Source organism: Balaenoptera musculus, chromosome 17, assembly GCF_009873245.2.
Source record: "Balaenoptera musculus isolate JJ_BM4_2016_0621 chromosome 17, mBalMus1.pri.v3, whole genome shotgun sequence".
In the NCBI taxonomy this organism is placed as follows: domain Eukaryota; kingdom Metazoa; phylum Chordata; class Mammalia; order Artiodactyla; family Balaenopteridae; genus Balaenoptera; species Balaenoptera musculus.
In genome coordinates, this window is record NC_045801.1 from 20,568,393 (window position 1) to 20,585,744 (window position 17,352).

At 43.6% G+C, this 17,352-nt stretch overlaps 1 protein-coding gene across 3 annotated transcripts in view; it reads left to right on the plus strand.

Annotated features, from left to right (window-relative positions):
• SAMD12 (sterile alpha motif domain containing 12) overlaps nucleotides 1–17,352 on the plus strand; it is a 410,789-nt gene that overhangs the window by 259,127 nt on the left and 134,310 nt on the right. For 2 of the 3 annotated variants that reach the window (XM_036830028.1, XM_036830030.1), the window contains exon 5: nucleotides 13,078–13,143. The exons of the other annotated variant lie outside the window; for it this stretch is intronic. In XM_036830028.1, coding sequence (XP_036685923.1) covers nucleotides 13,078–13,106 — 29 coding nt within the window. In that variant the 3' untranslated portion in view covers nucleotides 13,107–13,143. Of the gene's footprint in view, nucleotides 1–13,077; nucleotides 13,144–17,352 lie in introns of those variants that run through there. 3 annotated transcript variants of the gene reach the window in all.

The following is a 17,352-nucleotide window of genomic DNA, read 5'->3' on the forward strand; positions in this document are numbered from 1 at the left end:
CATGCCACAGAGCAACTAAGCCCATGCGCCACAACTACCGAGCCTTTGCTCTAGAGTCCGCAAGCCACAGCTACTGAGCCCGTGTGCCACAACTACTGAAGCCCGTGCACCTAGAGCCCATGCTCCACAACAAGAGAAGCCACCATAATGAGAAGCCTGCGCACTGCAACAAGCCCCTGTGCAGCAATGAAGACCCAACACAGCCCAAAATAAATAAATAAATTTATTTAAAAAAAAAAAAAGCTGCAGGGATAGGCTCCAAGTGTCCTGGGTGTGCTTCCCTCACTGGGTCGCCCATCCCGGGTCTCTTCTGATGAAGGTTGTTCAAATGAAGATCAGAAAAGGCTTTGAGAGGGACAAGAGGCTGTACTGAGGAGAGAGATCACAAAGCGACATTGTGAGGCTGCACACCACGCCCTGTCCTCTGCCAGCTCCCCGCTCCCAGCATTACTTTTGTTGATATTAGGATAAACTATCACAAAGTGACCCAAAGAACGAGCCTCAGAGTCAAAGAGTCTAGGTTGTGATCCCAGCTCTGTCCCTCCCCACCTATGAGGCAAATGTCACATCCTCTCTGAGAGTAAGTTTTCTCTCCTATCGAATGAGAACAAAAATACCTAGCTCACAGAGTGGCTATAGGATTCAAAGAGAGATTTTTGCAAAGATTTGTCATGGATCTGAATAAATGGTAGACAGGAAACGGATCCACATCTAAGAACACATTCTTTTCAGAGATTAGTAAAAGGTGGAAGTATGTGTTTTATAAGGCTATTCCAATCAGCCAAACACTGAATTTCTGTTAAAAATTCTGTAGTCATCTCAAGCCAGCGAGATGAGCAAGAGGGCATTGTATAAGATATATAGCTTTATCACTGCCATTAAATTGCTTCTGACAGAGGCCAGTTTCTTTGTCAACCAGAATGACAGTCATTAGTGTACCAACACCTAAAGACAGGTTTTCATTGTCTGTGAACAAGTCTAGAGGATGGTATAGAAGCTTCTATAGATAGCTGTGCGTTTGGGTCCTTTTGATGATTTCACTTGATCAGGATATATAACTTGTTAAAGAATCATTCCTAATGTTTCGAGGTTCTTTATGAGTACATAAGGAGGACATTTTATAAAACAGAGTTTTTGCCTTTACAGTAAGTACCCTACATACGAACCTTCAAGTTGCGAACTTTCAAAGATGTGAACGTATGTTCACATGTCCAGTCACGTAAGTTAGTTCACGTGTCTGGCATACATTGTCACGTGCTTGCATCCTCTACAAGTGGTTGTGCTTTTGTGTACTTTACTGTACAGTACTATATAGAGTATGGTAGTACAGTATCTTTATTTCAAACCCAGGATGTCCAGAAGCAAGCGTACAAGCAGTGGTGATGTAGCTGGTACTACTGTACTTTTCAAGGTACTGTACTGTAAGATTAAAAATGTTTTCTTTATTTTTTTGTTTGTTTTTATGTATTATTTGTGTGAAAAGTATTATAAACCTATTACAGTATGGTACTATATAGCCAGTTGTGTTAGTTGGGTACCTAGGCTAACTTTGTTGGACTTACGAACAAATTGGACTTACGAACGTGCTCTCAGAACAGAACTCGTTCGTATGTAGGGCACTTACTGTATTATTGTGGGACTAGAAGAATCCCTACCACAACTACCAGCAAATTGTCCATTCTCTACCATTATTATACCCTTGCTTCCATTATTAATGGAATGGAATGTGTTTTAATGTTCCTTGTGTTTTAATGTTCTACTGAGAATAGTCATGGTCATTACCTAGGTCAGCATGTGTATCCGCTAAGCATCTCCTGCGTGCCCAGCACTGTTTGGACTCAGAACAAAGACTCTTCCTTGTTTTTCATTGACTCTGCAATTGGAGAACAGTACAAGAGTATTTATGATTTGATACTCACTGGAATCGTACATAATTAAGTGCTCTAGAACAGCTCTGTCCAGTAGAACTTTCTGAAATGATGGAAATATTCTAGCTCTGCACTGCGCAGTGCAGTAGCCACTGACCACCTGTGGCTACTGAATGCTTGAAATGTGGTTAGTGTGACTCAGGGGCTGAGTTTCTAATTTCATTTTAATTTACATTTAAGCAGCCATATGTGGATACTGGCTACCATATTGAACGGTGCAGCTCCAGTATTTCTAAGGAGAGATGGCTGTGGGCTCCAAGAACTCAGGAAGGAGGAAGGACTGCAGCCTGATCTTAGCAGTAGGGAGGAAACCGGAGGACCACTCCATCTAGAGTAACAGCATGAACAGAGGCTTTGAGGAAGGGGAAAGTGTGCGCTTTGTGAACATTGCAGAGGGAAGAGCACTGAGGGAAATTAGATGAGTGAGACTTTCTGAAAGTGTCAGGGAAGAAGTTTCTAGAGTCTAGACCATTCCTCTATTTCACAAATTTGGTATGAGTATTTTACCTGCATTAAACCTCCCATATTTGGAATAGGGTTGCATAGTATTGATTTTGTTATGCTTTTTAATGAATAAATGAATTCCATAGAGTTATACCATATAGTGTACCAGGTGTTCATCGAAACTTTCAATACACATCCGATGAGAATCTAAAGGTAATTAAGAAGCGATTACATAGCAGAGGTTAAAGGAACCCACAAGGGTTGTTTAGTCACCCAGAGGCGAACAACGGCAGAAGCCAGAGGGAGCAAAGCAAGGGACTGTATCCACAGAGTCTGTGGAAAGCCGGAGCCATGGGAGAGGGGTAAGCTGCCCGGAGACACAGCAGCAGAGAGGTGTAGGCTGTGAAGAACCATCCAATCCAAGCAGGGAGAGAACGAGAGAATAGTGAAACCTCTTGCCTGCTGCCTCCTGCTGGTGCCTCTCACTAGATAAAAGCAGCCAGAAGCAAGATGGCCTGAGATCACAGGTAACGCAGTCCACAGGAGTCAGCCTCCCATCAGAGCTGGACAGAAAAAGACGAGAATGGAGCATGGAGAAGGGGCAGGGAAAGGAGGTAGAAATAAACAATTCTCTTTTTCTTAATGTTTAAAAAAGTAGTGTCTTAGTTAGTGCTGCTAAAACAAAAATACCATAGGCTGGGTGACATAAATAACAGAAATTTATTTCTCACAATTCTGGAGGCTGGGAAGTCCAAGACCGAGGTGCTAGCCGATTCGTTTCCTGGTGAGAACTCTCCTCCTGGTTTGTAGACAGTTGCTTCCTTGCTGTGTCTTTGCATGATTGGGGGTGGAGGGTAGTAGCAGTGTATGTGGGAGAGAGAAGGAGAAAGCAAGCTCTCTCATGTCTCATGTTATAAGGGAACTAATCCCATTCCTGAGGGCTCCACCCTCATGACCTAATTTCCTCCCAAAGGCCCCACTTCCTAATACCTTCACATTGGGGATTAGAGCTTCAGCATATGACTTTGGGGACAATACAAATATTTAGTCCATAGCAAATGGTAAAGTGGGAACTATATAAATATCTAATATGTTGGTTAAATTATAAAAAAACCATACAATTGAATGTGGTGCAACATTGAAATTATATGCAATGACAAGAGAAAATTCTCACTAGACATTAAGCGAAGAATATGAAAATAGCATATACAGGAAGTTTAAAATATTATTTTTAGTGTACATTCAGTAAACATACAAATGTATATTATTCATACTTACAGGGAAAAAAAAGAAAACTGGAAAGAAATACACCAATACTTTAACAGTGGTATCTCTGGATGGTGGTTTGAGGGTGCTTTTTATTTTCTTCCTTGCACTCTCCTCGGTTTTCCAAATTTTCTAAAGCGACATAATTACTGCATTTTTCTGATCTGGAACAATGTTCTGTTGTTCTTGAGATATCTGCAGGGCTACACTGAGCAGAGAGCAGTATGTGACCATGTCCTTTTTATCAGTCATTCACTAACTCTGCAGTTAACTTGAGTCTCACTATATACAGTACCCATTTCTGCAGTGATGACAGGGACCTGAGTTACATTTCTTAGTGCATTAAAAATAGGATGAGTTAATAAAATGCTCTTCTTTTAAAACATGCCACTGAGAAACCCTTAGGTCCTGGAGAATGGCCTGATTTCCTATTAATCTTTTTATTGCCTCAATTATTTCCTCAAACATGGTTAGTTAATTCAGGTCCCCACCTTTCCCCATTGTCTATTACATTTGGCCTCTGTTAAATATGAATCTTTGGTGGCACTTCCTTATTAAATTGACAGTTGCATAATGCTTTATTGGCATCTGTAAGAGTGAAGCGTATTTCTTAGGAACCACGGAGACAGTAGCCATTTCTTTTTTCGGAACCACCTGAGCAGAGCCAGTATTTTGTGCTCTTGTAATCTTCATCTTAAAAACAGCAATTCATCTGTTTCATTGTTTTATTCTTTCCTGATAAGAAGACACTCCCCACTACTGTCCTCCTGATCTATAATCATCCGACCTTGATGGACTCTTGTAAATTGAATCATCACCAGTGATCTGATGACTTCTCCTATTAGTTATCATTTCAGGAAATCCACTCCCCCTCCCTGGCTTGCTTTTTAACCTCCAGCTGCTACCCAATTATTAGTTCTTTGGACGGCTGCTTCAGCAGCTTTGCTCTAGTACTTGCTTGTAGTAGATATTAATAATAATAAGCAGTTCGTAAATGTGCACACAGTGTTGAATGCACATAAGGATTATTGTTCATAACCCGAATTGTAGTCAGTTTTGCCATTAGGTGATTTAGGATTCTTGTGGATTCAAAGAACAGAAAGCTGGGGACTTCTTGGTGGTGCAGTGAATAAGACTTCGCGCTCCCAACACAGGGGGCCCCGGTTCGATCCCTGGTCAGGGAACTAGATCCCACGTGCATGCCACAACTAAGGATCCCATGTGCCACAACTAAGGAGCTGGCGAGCCACAACTAAGGATCCTTGGAGCCGCAAGTAAGGAGCCCACCTGCTGCAACTAAGACCCGGCACAACCAAATAAAAAAAAAAAAAAAACAGAAAGCTGAAGTTGGCTTCTGCAAAACAACAGGGCTTGGTGGGGTGTTCCTGATACGCATAGGGAAGAAGTCTTTGACAGGGCTTCAGAGCAAAAAGGCAGCAGGACCTCTCATTTCTCCTTTTCTAGCTACTTCATTTTCTATACAGTTATCTCTACAACTCAAGCCACAGAATGGCAGGTGTCGTCTCACCCCTTTTGAGTTCACTGACTGTGGCCAGAGCCCTCAGAACTCTCCCAAGTGCTCTCAATTTTTCACCTTTCTGCTCCCAATTATTTTCTGCCCCTTCCCAACCCAATTCCTTATTCTCTGGACAGGAACTCTCATTGGCCCGGCTTTGATCCAGTCAACAACAGCCAGCAGCAGGGCTGTAATGTGTCTCCCTCACTGTCCAGAGATATCCCTTGGGGACATTGTGAGGCAGACAGACACCCTAAAAGGTGTTGACCACAGTTGTTATGTGATTGATGCCTTCATTGTACTTAATCAATGACAGAGATATAAAGTTACCAAATTAAAATCTTTTTTTATATTAGTATTTAGAGGAAGAAGCATATAGCTCATGAAGATGAAGCCAGAGGGGGAAAAGTGAGCTTTGAAGACTTCTTTCCTACGTGTCAAGAAAGAACAGGTTATGTTCTTGACATAAGAGATTTTCACAGAGAGATGTCAGGGAGATGATGGGATGTGATTAAAGAAACTGAAGTAAAATATCAGAACTAGAAATGACAGCAAGAAAAGTAAAACATGGAAGGGCTAGCTCATAAGAGGCAGGCAGGTTTCCCATAGTGAATATGGCTATTTTGGTACCACGTTTAAGAATCTAGACACCAACTTATGCATATTTTACAAAGCTTGTATCCTGGAAATAAGATCCATTTTGAGGCAAACAAAATACAATTAGCCTTTCTGTGTGGGTCCTATTGCATTGGATCCCCAAATTGAGACATAATGTAGAACACCCACTAGACTTCAGGCAAATCTTAGGCTATATGGTTATCAAATGAACCTTTAGATGAGTATCAGTATTAATTAAGCTCTGTGCTAGGCACTTGAATAAACACTTCACGTTCTTTAACTCATTTAATTCTCACAAGCACCATCAAATAGGTTCTACAATTCCCATTTTATGGAGAGAAAACTGATAACTCTGAGAGACAGAAATGACATGGCCGAGGTGACAAGGTTAGAATTTGGAACTCAACCCAGATCTGTCTGACCACAAAACGCTTGGCTTTATTTTTTCAGTGTTTGAGTTGCGTTGTTGTAGGTTTTTCAACCTGTTCTATGGATTGTTTGAGGAATTATGTGAGGAACACCCCTGCTGCATCCCAGGCTAGCTCCCAGGCTAGCACTGGCGTGGACCCGTGAATGGTCAGACCATAAGCCACAACAGGATGCTAAATATTCAATACTATGAGGCTGTGACTGAGGCAGCTGGAGAAGAGGCATCTGCACATCCTAGCTATGGAAGCTTGGGCACGTTCCTTTCACCTCTGGGCTTCATCGCCTGCACCTGTAAAAGCAAGGGCATAAAAGGACCTACCTGAGAGGTGATTGTATAAAGAGTTGATATATGTAAAGATGCTAGAGCAGCACCTGAAACAAAGTAAAGGCTCCTACAGTGGTCGCTCTTATTATTACCCACAAAGTGCTATGTTCTGTCAGAATCGGTACTGCCTGCCCGAATGAGGCAGGCAGGATTCAGAGAGAAAAAGGCTTTGACGCATTGGGTATTGCTAGGTAAGGAGGCAAACGTTGAATATTTAAAAGAGAAGGATCTGTGAACGAGTGACTTCGTTTATTCAACACATGTTTTTTGAACCTATATGGTGAGCCAAGCACTCAGCTCAGTGTTACTTAGGGATGGAGAGGCATGGATGGCACAGTGAAAGTACATGGAATGTTCTAGATTCTTACTTCAAAAAAAAGATGAGTCCTAGGAAAATGGCCACAAGGAATTATCTGTGAAAACAATCAGGGGTATGACAGACCTAGGATTGCCTCAGAGAGATAATAATCTAATTTCTTTACCAAGCCCTTGCACAGTTCTTTATTTAGGCAACAGTTTTAGCACACCCAAGTGCACTGAGGGGTCTTCTCCCCCCCCACACACTCTCTATACCCACCTGTGTCTATCGACTCACTATAAAATGTATCACTGTCCTTCACGTTCCAGAATGACACAGCTAACTCGTCATATATCTCAATGAAGGATTATTCAGTTATATAGAACATTCCTCAACTGAAGATAGCTTGAGAAGGGAGAAAGAAGAAGTGTTGAGGCATATTAAAAATTGGCTTTTTCTTGGTGGCAGTTTGTCATTTTTCAATTTAGCATCCTTCCCTGTTCTTTTTTGTACCACGTAGATCTGTCTGGGTCTTGATTCCGAGGGGATTTTCTTGCGAGGTGCCTTTCTTCAACCATATGGATAAAATCACCAGGTTTAATTGAAGGCTGTTTGGAGTCTTGCTCTATTTACAGTTGTTGGCCTCAGTCCTAGACTCCAAGGAAATAGTGCCTCTTGGCTGGTGATGGTCTGCGTCTACTCCCTGGCATGGGCCTTGTCTTTGACTGGCCTTGGGTGTCACGGCTCCCTAGGACCTGGAACAAGCTCCACCTGGGACCCTTCTGGTTCCCTCAGGCCACCCTCATCCTACTGTGCCATCCCTTAGTCTCTGAAGCCACAAGAGTCTGTTGTCTGTGCCCGTCCGTGGTTCGTGGCATAGAGCAAAGGATCAAGACTGCTTGAGCTGGAAAGAACTTCATTTACTTAAACAAATATATATATCAACAAGCCCATGTGTAGCACTTCCTGTGTATTAAACACTTTCTCATTTCACAGATAAAGAAACCAAGGTACACCAAGGTTAAGGAACTTGTCATACAGCTGATAACTGGCGAAGCCAGGAAATGATCTCAGTGAGTAATTCAGTGTCTGCACTGTTTCCCCCAACTGTGCCGCTTTACCCTGCGCAGAGGCTACCTTGTCCAACCCCTTATTTGATTGAGTTATTGTATTAAAAACTTTACACACAGTAAGAGCAATGTACGTGCCGGCTGTTGTTATTAGTGTGTTTAATAGCTGGTGAAAGCTGAGGCCAGAGAAGTAATGCAAGTTCACACACTTAGCCCAGGATTTCCCAAATCATATTCTGCAGAATGCTAGTATCCAAAAGGATGTGATAAGTACTGTATTTTTTTTAAAGGATAATGATCAAATAGGGTTGGGAAATGTTGGTTAGAATTTAAAAACAGTCTTTTACACTATAGTACTTCTCAAAGCACTTTCATGTGCTAATGTGTATTATTAATCTCCCAAAGGTGGCCATGGCACACGGTTTTCTAGACTTAATAGACTATTGTATGGGAAAAAATTAGCATAACAGGACTGAGACTGCTTTTCTTAGAAGGTCCTGCCTGTGAGGTTGGCCCCTACTGGATTTCTGGAGAGTCCCCACCACCCCCTGTTCAGAAAGGCCCATGTGCCTAAAGCGTTTGTCCAAACAATATCACTTATGTTAAACACTTGCTTTCTTTCCGGGAATCTAGAAATTTGGTACCTGCCTAGCCAAGGATGCCTGTGTGACCAGCCCCTGATAAAAAACCTTAGGCGTTGAGCCTCTAATGAGCTTCCCTGGTAGAGAGCATTTCACACATGTTTCACAGTTCACGGCTGGAGGAATTAAAAGCATCCTGTGTGACTCCAAGGGGAGAGGTTGCTCGGAAGCTAGTGCCTAGTTTCCTCCGGACTTCACCCCAGGGGCCTTTCTCTTTGCAGATCTTGCTCTGCATCCTTTTGCTGTGATGTGATAACATCTTAGCTGTGAGCACGACTATATGCTGAGTCCCGTTGGTCCCCCCAGCGAATCAGCAAACCTGGGATGTTCTTTAGGACCCCTGTCACAACCAGAAAACCCTTTTCTTCACGATGCCTTTTAATGTCATGTGCTCACTGGGGTTCTACAGCGTACAGTGTGGGCAAGGATAGCTGTTCAGTCCCACAAGTTAGAGGCAGAGATCACCCAACATCACCACTCTGGGCTTCTTGGTGGAAAATGTTAGGGTTCCTGAGGCCCATGTGGAGGTCATTACCAAGTAATCATTTCCTTCCTGGTGGGAATACACAGATTAATTAGACAGTGACAGAGCAGACCTGGCTGGTACTATTTCATCACACTTTTGGCACGGTTGGGTGGCAAGGGTAAGGATGGAACCAATAGCTTCAAGATAGAACCATCTTTCATGTTCTTCTGTTTTTTTAGACTTAGCTCTTTAGCCCAGGATAAAATTATTGATATAAATTTATATTACATTATATTAGCATTTGTATGAAAAATGTATTATATAAAATTATATATGTGCATAGGAAATTTTTCATATATCTAGTTAGCTCTACTAAAGGGAGGTTTTTGAGCCTCATGGCCGAGCCTGTGGCTTATCCCTTAGTAAATACGACTTCCTTGAGTTCACTGTAGAGAATAAACAGATGCACCAAGCGTCTCCTGAGAGCAGGTAGGCTGCTATGGTGCATGAAAAACCAGATGAAGAGGGTGATCAGCCCCAGTGTGTGTTCCTTCCAGCCCCTTCCCCGGTCTTCCTCCTGCACGTTCTTCGTGGCTGACTTGTCCTCCTCGTGTGTTTCACAGCTGCTCAAAGTTATATTTGCATATCCTCTGCCAGGGGCTCACTTCCTGCAGCCCAGCCTGCTCCAGCTCACTTCCCTACATCGTATGTCTAGGCCAGCCTACATTGTTTGCCTTTGACCTTGTTCTCACAGCCATGGTTGACCTGTTTCCAGATAACGTACAGTCCTGTACCAAGAACTGGCCAGTTATTAGTTGGTTTAGCTGGCTATTTGCCAAGTTGACGAAACAGTTCGTCCTCCTCATGGTCTCAATACCCCAGGCTCATGCTGGATCATGCCTCCGTTTATGTGTTCCTTTATGGGTCTCTTGTATCCTTTTTGCTCTTCTTGACCTCTCCAAATCCCAGCTCAGGTCTTACTCTGTCCTCCATGAAACTGGCCTTCTCCATTGCACCACTGGGGACCTCCCTGGACCTTGAATTCCCAACAGTATCTCTGTCTGTAGCACACATGGTTATTTTATCTGCTTATACATCCAAACCCACAGTGGTTGAGCTCCTACGAAGAGGAGTCCCTGCCCCCAAGGAGCTTTCTGTCTGTCTGAGCCGCTTCACAGTGTTATACTATTTTTCACACACGAGTGCTAATTCCTCTCTGCATCTCTAAACAGTCTGAGAATAATGAACTCTTCTTGGGTTTTCTGCATTTCCAGAGTGATGAATCTTCAATAGTAAATAGTGGTTAAGAACTCAGGAAAAGGCTCACTTCCTAGCCCATTTCTACAGTCATGAGCCATATTCGTCTCTATTTCCTCAACTGTAAACTGGGAATAGTCATATCTGTCTGACCGAGTTGTAAGGGCTGAGGTGGGTAATGTTCATAGCCTAGCGCAGGGCCAAGCACATGCTAATCCTGTAAGTACATAGTAGCTATAATTCTCACTAAGCAGGCCTATGACACAAGAGTTTGTCATGGTTTTTCCTGGAACTTTGGCCTCAGAGCAGCACTGGGAGATTTTTCCTGGTGGGCAAGATCCTGGCATTGTACCATCCACCTTCCATCAGGTCCAACCTTAGCAAGATGGGAGGAGTTAAAAGAGAAAGCAGTAGAGACTCAGAAAGTCAACAATGCGTGGCAAGACCTGCCAGACTTCCTCTGCCCAAGGACGTGCATTTCCACATCCATTTTTGGCATGAAGGTTGCCGTCCCTCGTTTGTTGTGTTTCCTGACAGTCACTCAATGTGGAATGGAGGCTGGAAAAAAGGGAAGACTTTCCACGTCCTGACAGAATACCGTGTGCCAGGTGCCATGTACGCAGTCTCCATTTCACAGCATCCCTGCTGAGGAGGTGACCTTACTCTCATTTGAAAGATTTTATTTTTTTATAAATTTATCTATTTATTTATTTTTGGCTGTGTTAGGTCTTCGTTGCTGTGCGCGGGCTTTCTCCAGTTGCTGCAAGCGGGGCCTTCTCATTGCGGTGGCTTCTCTTGTTGTGGAGCATGGGCTCTAGGCACACGGGCTTCAGTAGTTGTGGCACGTGGGCTCAGTAGTTGTGGCTCGCGGGCTCTAGAGCGCAGGCCGGGTAGGTGTGGCACACGGGCTTAGTTGCTCCGCAGCATGTGGGATCTTCCTGGACCAGGGCTCAAACCCGTGTCACCTGCATTGGCAGGCAGATTCTTAACCACTGCACCACCAGGGAAACCCCTTGAAAGATTTTAAAACTGAGACTTAAAGAGGTTAAGTAACTTGACCAAAGTTGCACAGCTTACCCAACACAGACCCGAAGCCTTTCCCCTTAACACCAAACGCCCTTCAGTAAATCAAATCCTTGTTAAGTCCTGGCTGAGTCTGGGCTGATCTGTCTGCATTTCCCCTTCTACAAGACCCACTCCCACTCTGCCCCAGGGGTCTGTGGTAGAGGTGACAACCTCACAGCAAGCTTGTAACTCCAGAGCCCTAATACAGCCTCTTCAGGGCTGGGACTAGGGTGAGGCAAGTGAGGGGCCTGGTGCAAAATGTAAGGGAGACCCTCACTCCCAGGTTCATGTATGTGTCGACCCACAGTTTTGCTCACCCTTATCCCAGCCCTGCCCTTCCTGAAGCCAGCTGTCCTGCAGTATAGCTGCTGGGATTTGCTAAAGACAGCTACACCTAGACCTCCGTCACGGTGAGAACCAGGATGGGCCTAAGACTGGCTGGCAGGCTGTTTGCTCCCCACGCCCGCCTCCACCTTTCTCAGATTGCACGTTTCTATTTCTGAACAATTCCTGCCCCTAAAACTCTTCTCCTTCCTCCAAAACTACCTTTCATGGTTTCTTTTTCACCTGATTTTCCCTCCCAAACCGTAATATGCCTCCCAAGCAGGAGGAGGCCACAGGGATCCTCTGCCAGGGCTACAGAAGTGGTCTCAGCCCAGGTGTCAGCTCCATTCTGTTGGACGTGACTGAGTAGACGAGGACTGGGAGGCCAGGCCAGGGCAGAGCGGAGAGCAAGGTGGCCTGGGGGAGGGGGCTTCACCTCAGGCATGGGGTGTGGGCAGTTGTGCTGGCCATTGTTATTACCCGGCTCGCTCCTTCTCATCATACAGAAGAGGAAGCGGAGGCCACGAGAAGGGGCATGACTTCCCTGAGCTCAGTCAACTAGCGAATGCAAAACCAGGCTCAGAAACCCTCTCTGCTACTCCCAGCACATTCTCTTCACTGAGTCGGGAGATGGAGCTCAATTCCATTTACTACCACGGCCACCAAATCGTAAAAGGAGGCATGATTCATACTTTAGCTGTGCCCAGTTTTGCTCTCTCTCAAAAACCTGCCCCTGTAATTGAGTACCAGCAATGTGGTGTAGGGACCACCTACATCAGAATCATCTGGAGTTTTGGTTCAAAATGCTGAGTCTCGGGACATCCCCTAGTTCTTCTGACTCAGAAGGTGATTCGGTCACTAAAGTTTAAAAAGGACTAATGTGGAGATTAGACTGTTTATATCAGTGACGTCTTATTTAGTTTCTGGGCTTCTCTTTGTTTTCCTTTGGGGCATGAAGTCAGTATCATCATCTTGTATTTCTAGTTCTCAGTCAAATTCAACAAGAAATGGAAATCACCATATATTTCATCACACTGTGATTCGGCCAAGATAGAAATGGGAGAAGGGAATTCTCAGAATAGGAGACATTCAGTTTTCTCTTGTGGGGCATGATAGAGTTATATAGAAAGATCCGTCATTTACCTACTGGTGTGTTTTCAGTAAAATTCTGTTGTCAAAGATGGTAAAACGCTCTTAAGATCTTCATTTTCAGTTGTAGGCAGAAAATACATGTCAGTATTTTCCTAAAACTCCTTTATAAGAATTTTGTTTAGTGCATTAAGCCCAGGGTACATACTGGTGGGCACGGCCGGAATCTGCAAATGTGCATGTTTGACACACACAGTTTTTCAGAAAATTTGAATTAATTGCCAACATTTTAAAATATTTATTCCATCGTCTACTTAAATTTTTTTAAATATTTCATATAGGACCACAGTCCCCCAATGCAACAACCTGATACCCAGTGGCTGGTCTTTGAAACAGACTAAGGCACGCTAAAGACCTTTGTAAATTCTTTAACATTCCTCCTATGGAGAGGCGGTGTCTGGGTATCCTCCCCTACAAGGCTGAGTGACTGCTCTGACCAGTATAATGTGGCAGAAACTGGCAGCATCTACTTCCTGTCTCTTGAGACACTTGTTCAAGGAAGTGCACCACCATATAACAAGTGCAACTGCCCTGAGCTCGCCATGCTGTGAGAAGCCCAAGCCACAAGAAGACGCCCTAGAAGAGACATCATGGGGAGAAAGACAAAGGTCAAGGAGCACCTGGGTGCCAGACACATGACTGAGGAAGCCATCTCGGAAAGGCATCCTCCATCCCCGTGACGGGACACCACATGGCTCAGAGATGGGCCACCCAGCTGAGCTCTTCGTGAATCCCCATCCAACGAAAGCATGAGCAAAAGAAAAACCCTTGCTTAAAGCCATCAATTCGCTCTAGAGAACCGAAACAAGAGCATGTGTTTCTAGCTTGCTCTGTTCTGACCTCCATTCCTTCCCCTGGCTTTACTTTCTCAAATTATTTTACATTTTGACTCCTGTAGGTATGTGGGTTCACAATCCGTATGTAAACCTGTCTGGAGACCCTTGAATTATGTGAACTTTTGAAAATTAGAATACTAAAAATAAATGAATGAATGAATGAATGAATGAAAAACTTGGGTTCGGAGGGCAGGAGGGCTGCAGGGAGCAATGGAAATGTCTGCTTGAAGTGCTTTATCTTCCACAGACCACCTTGCTCAAGGTGAAGAGAGCGTAAGATCAAGGATTGGTCAGCTCCTCCTTCCGTATCTAGAAAAGCAGGTCCCATTCATCTTTGACATTCAGTGAGCCTAGGAGGAAGATAGCTCTGCTTTTGTATTATTTATTTTGAGTGTGTATTTTTGCCTCTTGTAACATATTAGAAAGTATATTGATTCCATGGCAGTCCAACCTGTGGGGCAAAAGAAATGTCTAATTCTTTGTGGAGGCCTGTGCCTTTCTCATCTGGTACCTCTTGCTCTTAGTAAATAGTTGTGGAGTAAATGAATGAACAAGTGAACGTGCGTTAGTCACCAAGGCTACAAAGACAAATGAGATGTAGTCCCTGCCCTTGAGGAGCTCACAGTCTGTCGAACACAGGCAGCAAATTAAATACTGGTTATGCCTCCTGGGTAGCACATTCTTTTATTCAGAAACATCATTTTGTCTGTGTCGAGCCGCTGTTCACACCCGTAACCCGATGGAACGACAGGCTTGAGGGAAACATGCTTCAGAGGAGCCCAGGATAGGGCAGGGGGCTGCAAACCACCCACCCTGAAGAGGCACCCTCCCCGTGCTCAGGTCTTAACCTTGGCATGAAGAGGGGAGAGGGAGGTACGTCCTATCAGAGCTGTGGAAGGCCAGGCACAGTTACTCAGAAGCCCCCTCAGGGACCCATCAGAAAAGCAGGAACAGAATCACTGACGCATGGTTCCATCAGCCGCAGCTTGCGTGGACTGCAGAGACGGCTGCAAGGCCGCTCCACGGCCGCCACTCCTCAGAGCTGCAGCCAGAGCGGAAAGGTTTCAGCGCAAACACCAGAGTTCTGTTTTGCTTTTTAAGAGAGGTTGAGGAAGTCCCTGATTTTCATCAGCCTGGCCCATATGGGCTTTAAGGAATTATCTTTTTTTTCCCACCCCAAGTAAGTTTAGCAAAGTGTCAGTTTGTGCATTTTATTTTTTTTCCTTTTTCTTTCATTATAATTGAGGACTTTGGGGAAGTGGGAGAGAGGGGAGGTGAACACTTTTGTTTAACCTTAAAGATAAGTGGCTTCTGGTTCTTTATTCAACTGGAGAGATTTGAGTATCAGTGTCAATATATTGATACAATCAACATTGTACAGATTTGTACATGATTACCATGCTTTGGGGTTTTGAAAGACTTCTTTTTGTTTGTGTTAAATAGCAAGACCAGGAGGATGTCAGGAAATTGCTGGGGAGTGATGTCGGGGGGTCTGGCCAATTTCCAAGCAGCAGAGCTGTGTTCTAGCCGGGGAGGCGGAGCCCCACAGGTGAAAATGACTTTGTGTTTGTCAAGTAGAACTTGGTGAAATACCTAACCAGTAGTTAACTTTTTGTGTTCAATAGACTCTGAGCTCCTTCAAGTAGAAATCCCATAAGAAAAGGTAAAAGCAACAACAATGCAACCCAGCTTCTCTCCCATTCCTCACAATTTAAAAATGTCAGTGTCTTAACGCTTTGAGGAGAAAATGTCATCTTTATCAAGGGTCATTATCTTTTTAAAGAGTAGCTTTTTCATCATCCCATCATTGGAATCCAAAGTAAACATAAACTCACTGCCTTGGTAATAAGGTACAACTATAAAAAATAAAGATTTTTTAAAAAATTAAATAGCAGCCACAGGAACTGTTGCTAGTAAGTGATGATTAGCTTGTGATTACTAATCACTGACTATGCACCTCATTCAGTTCTGGCTGAAGAGATCCACTTTGAAAGGGGGAAGAGCTTTATATATTCCTGAAAGCAGAGCCTGCTTGCTAGTTTTGTTTCTATTCTTTTAAGTTTTGCCACCTTCCTATAATCTGTAAATTGGTTTTGCACTGCTCTTAATCGTGATGAGTGTTTTGGGTGTTATCCACTATCCCTGGTGATTTCATTTAAATCTAGAATCTCATGGCCCACGATTCCTGTCTTTAGATGGGCAGTGTGTTCTTAAGTGAATAAAAAGTTGTATTGCTTAATCTTCAGGAGGTGACTAGAAGGTGAAATAAGGTTAAAGAAAGCATGTCAAGATAGCATGCTTGGTCTCCCTGCTTCTAACGGGGTCTGAAATCACTCAATACCTTGGGACTCAAAGCATGGAAGAGACACTGGTGTGTAAAAGCAGAACTGGCATGTGACGTGGATTACTGGTCCCAAGCCAGCAATTACTAGGGACCCGCTTGGTTGCATAGTCTTGTCCCTTAGTCCAGAGAGCTGAACTCTCAAATGGGGACTACATGGATAAAATTCCTGAAGCGTAAGGTTCCTTCTTCTTCCATTCATGAAGACTGTTGTATGACCATAAACATAATAGATCCAAAAAGAACTTTGAAAGATTGTATTGCCCATGCTCCTGAGTTCAGGAAAAATGATGCACAACCTACCCCATACAAGATAACTGTGTGTCCGTTGTTAAGCCTTCAAGAAAATGATGGTAGCCAGCTTTCTTTGCTAACTTATCCTGATGCTTAATTACCTTCCCAGAAGGAAAATCCTGGTATGGCTATAGAGTCAGTCAGACACAGCTGGATTCCATTGTCTGTGCAATTACTCTCTGGTTCTGTGATTATCAGCAGATTACCGATCTTGCCAGACCTTAACTAATTTGTAATATGTGAATAAACAGTCTGTGTACATCATGAGGTTTTAGGGGAGTGGAGATCCAAGTGACACGTTCCTTTCCTCTTCCTCATTACCTCACCCAGTCCCCTCCTGCTGCATTCTTTTTTTTTTTTTTATCTTTATTGGCGTATAATTGCTTTACAATGTTGTGTTAGTTTCTGCTGTATAACAAAGTGAATCAGCTATACATATACATATATCCCCATTTCTCCTCCCTCTTGCGTCTCCCTCCCACCCTCCCTATCCCACCCCTCTAGGTGGACACAAAGCACTGAGCTGATCTCCCCATGCGATGCAGCTGCTTCCCACTAGCTATCTATTCTACATTTGATAGTGTATATATGTCCATGCCACTCTCTCACTTCGTCCCAGCTTACCCTTCCCCCTCCACATGTCGTCAAGTCCATTCTCTATGTCTTCGTATTTATTCCTGTCCTACCCCTAGGTTCTTCAGAACCTTTTTTTTTTTTTTAAGATTCCATATATATGTGTTAGCATACGGTATTTGTTTTTCTCTTTCTGACTTACTTCACTCTGTATGACAGACTCTATGTCCATCCACCTCACTACAAATAACTCAGTTTCATTTCTTTTTATGGCTGAGTAATATTCTATTGTATATATGTGCCACATCTTCTTTATCCATTCATCTGTCGGTGGACACTTAGGTTGCTTCCATGTCCTGGCTATTGTAAATAGAGCTGCAATGAACATTGTGGTACATGACTCTTTTTGAATTATGGTTTTCTCAGGGTATATGCCCAGTAGTGGGATTGCTGGGTCGTATGGTAGGTCTATTTTTAGTTTTTTAAGGAACCTCCATACTGTTCTCCATAGT